The sequence below is a fragment of the Aptenodytes forsteri genome, unplaced genomic scaffold (assembly GCF_000699145.1).
Source record: "Aptenodytes forsteri isolate BGI_AS27 unplaced genomic scaffold, ASM69914v1 C13015524, whole genome shotgun sequence".
Classification (NCBI taxonomy): domain Eukaryota; kingdom Metazoa; phylum Chordata; class Aves; order Sphenisciformes; family Spheniscidae; genus Aptenodytes; species Aptenodytes forsteri.
The window spans coordinates 1-482 of record NW_008801354.1 but is presented as its reverse complement, the minus strand read 5'-3'; the positions used below and the strand labels follow the sequence as shown (position 1 = coordinate 482).

The 482-nt window shown below is 65.8% G+C and overlaps 1 protein-coding gene across 1 annotated transcript; it reads left to right on the top strand.

Annotated features, from left to right (window-relative positions):
- Positions 1–25: 25 nt before the first annotated feature.
- LOC103907127 (dimethylaniline monooxygenase [N-oxide-forming] 5-like) lies at positions 26–469 on the top strand (the record flags this gene model as incomplete). Its single annotated transcript, XM_009289231.1, has 2 exons — positions 26–220; positions 307–469. Coding segments are annotated over 2 exons (358 nt in total), but the record flags the coding sequence as incomplete, so codon positions are not given.
- Between the last annotated feature and the right edge of the window lie 13 nt (positions 470–482).

Here is a 482-nt window from a genome sequence, read left to right as displayed (position 1 = left end):
GCCAGCACCGAGCCGTGCCCTGCTCCCGCAGGAGTACCCCGAGGAGGGCCGCGCCAGCATCTACCGCTCCGTCATCATCAACACCTCCAAGGAGATGATGTGCTTCAGCGATTTCCCCATCCCCGAGGACTTTCCCAACTACATGCACAACTCCAAGATCATGGAGTACTTCCGCATGTACGCCCGGCACTTCGACCTGCTCCGCCATGTCCGTTTCAGGGTGAGAGCTGGGGGAGCCCGCGGGGGGGTGGTGGCGACAGGTCTGGGGGGCGTAGGGTGCCTGACACCTGCTCCCCCCGCACCCAGACCAGCGTGTGCCGCGTGGCCAAGCGCCCTGACTTCGCCACCACAGGCCAGTGGGAGGTGGTGACGGAGAGCGAGGGGAAGCAGGAGGCGGCCATCTTTGACGCCGTGCTGGTGTGCACCGGGCACCACACTGAGGCACACCTCCCACTGAGCACCTTCCCAGGTACCACCCCGTG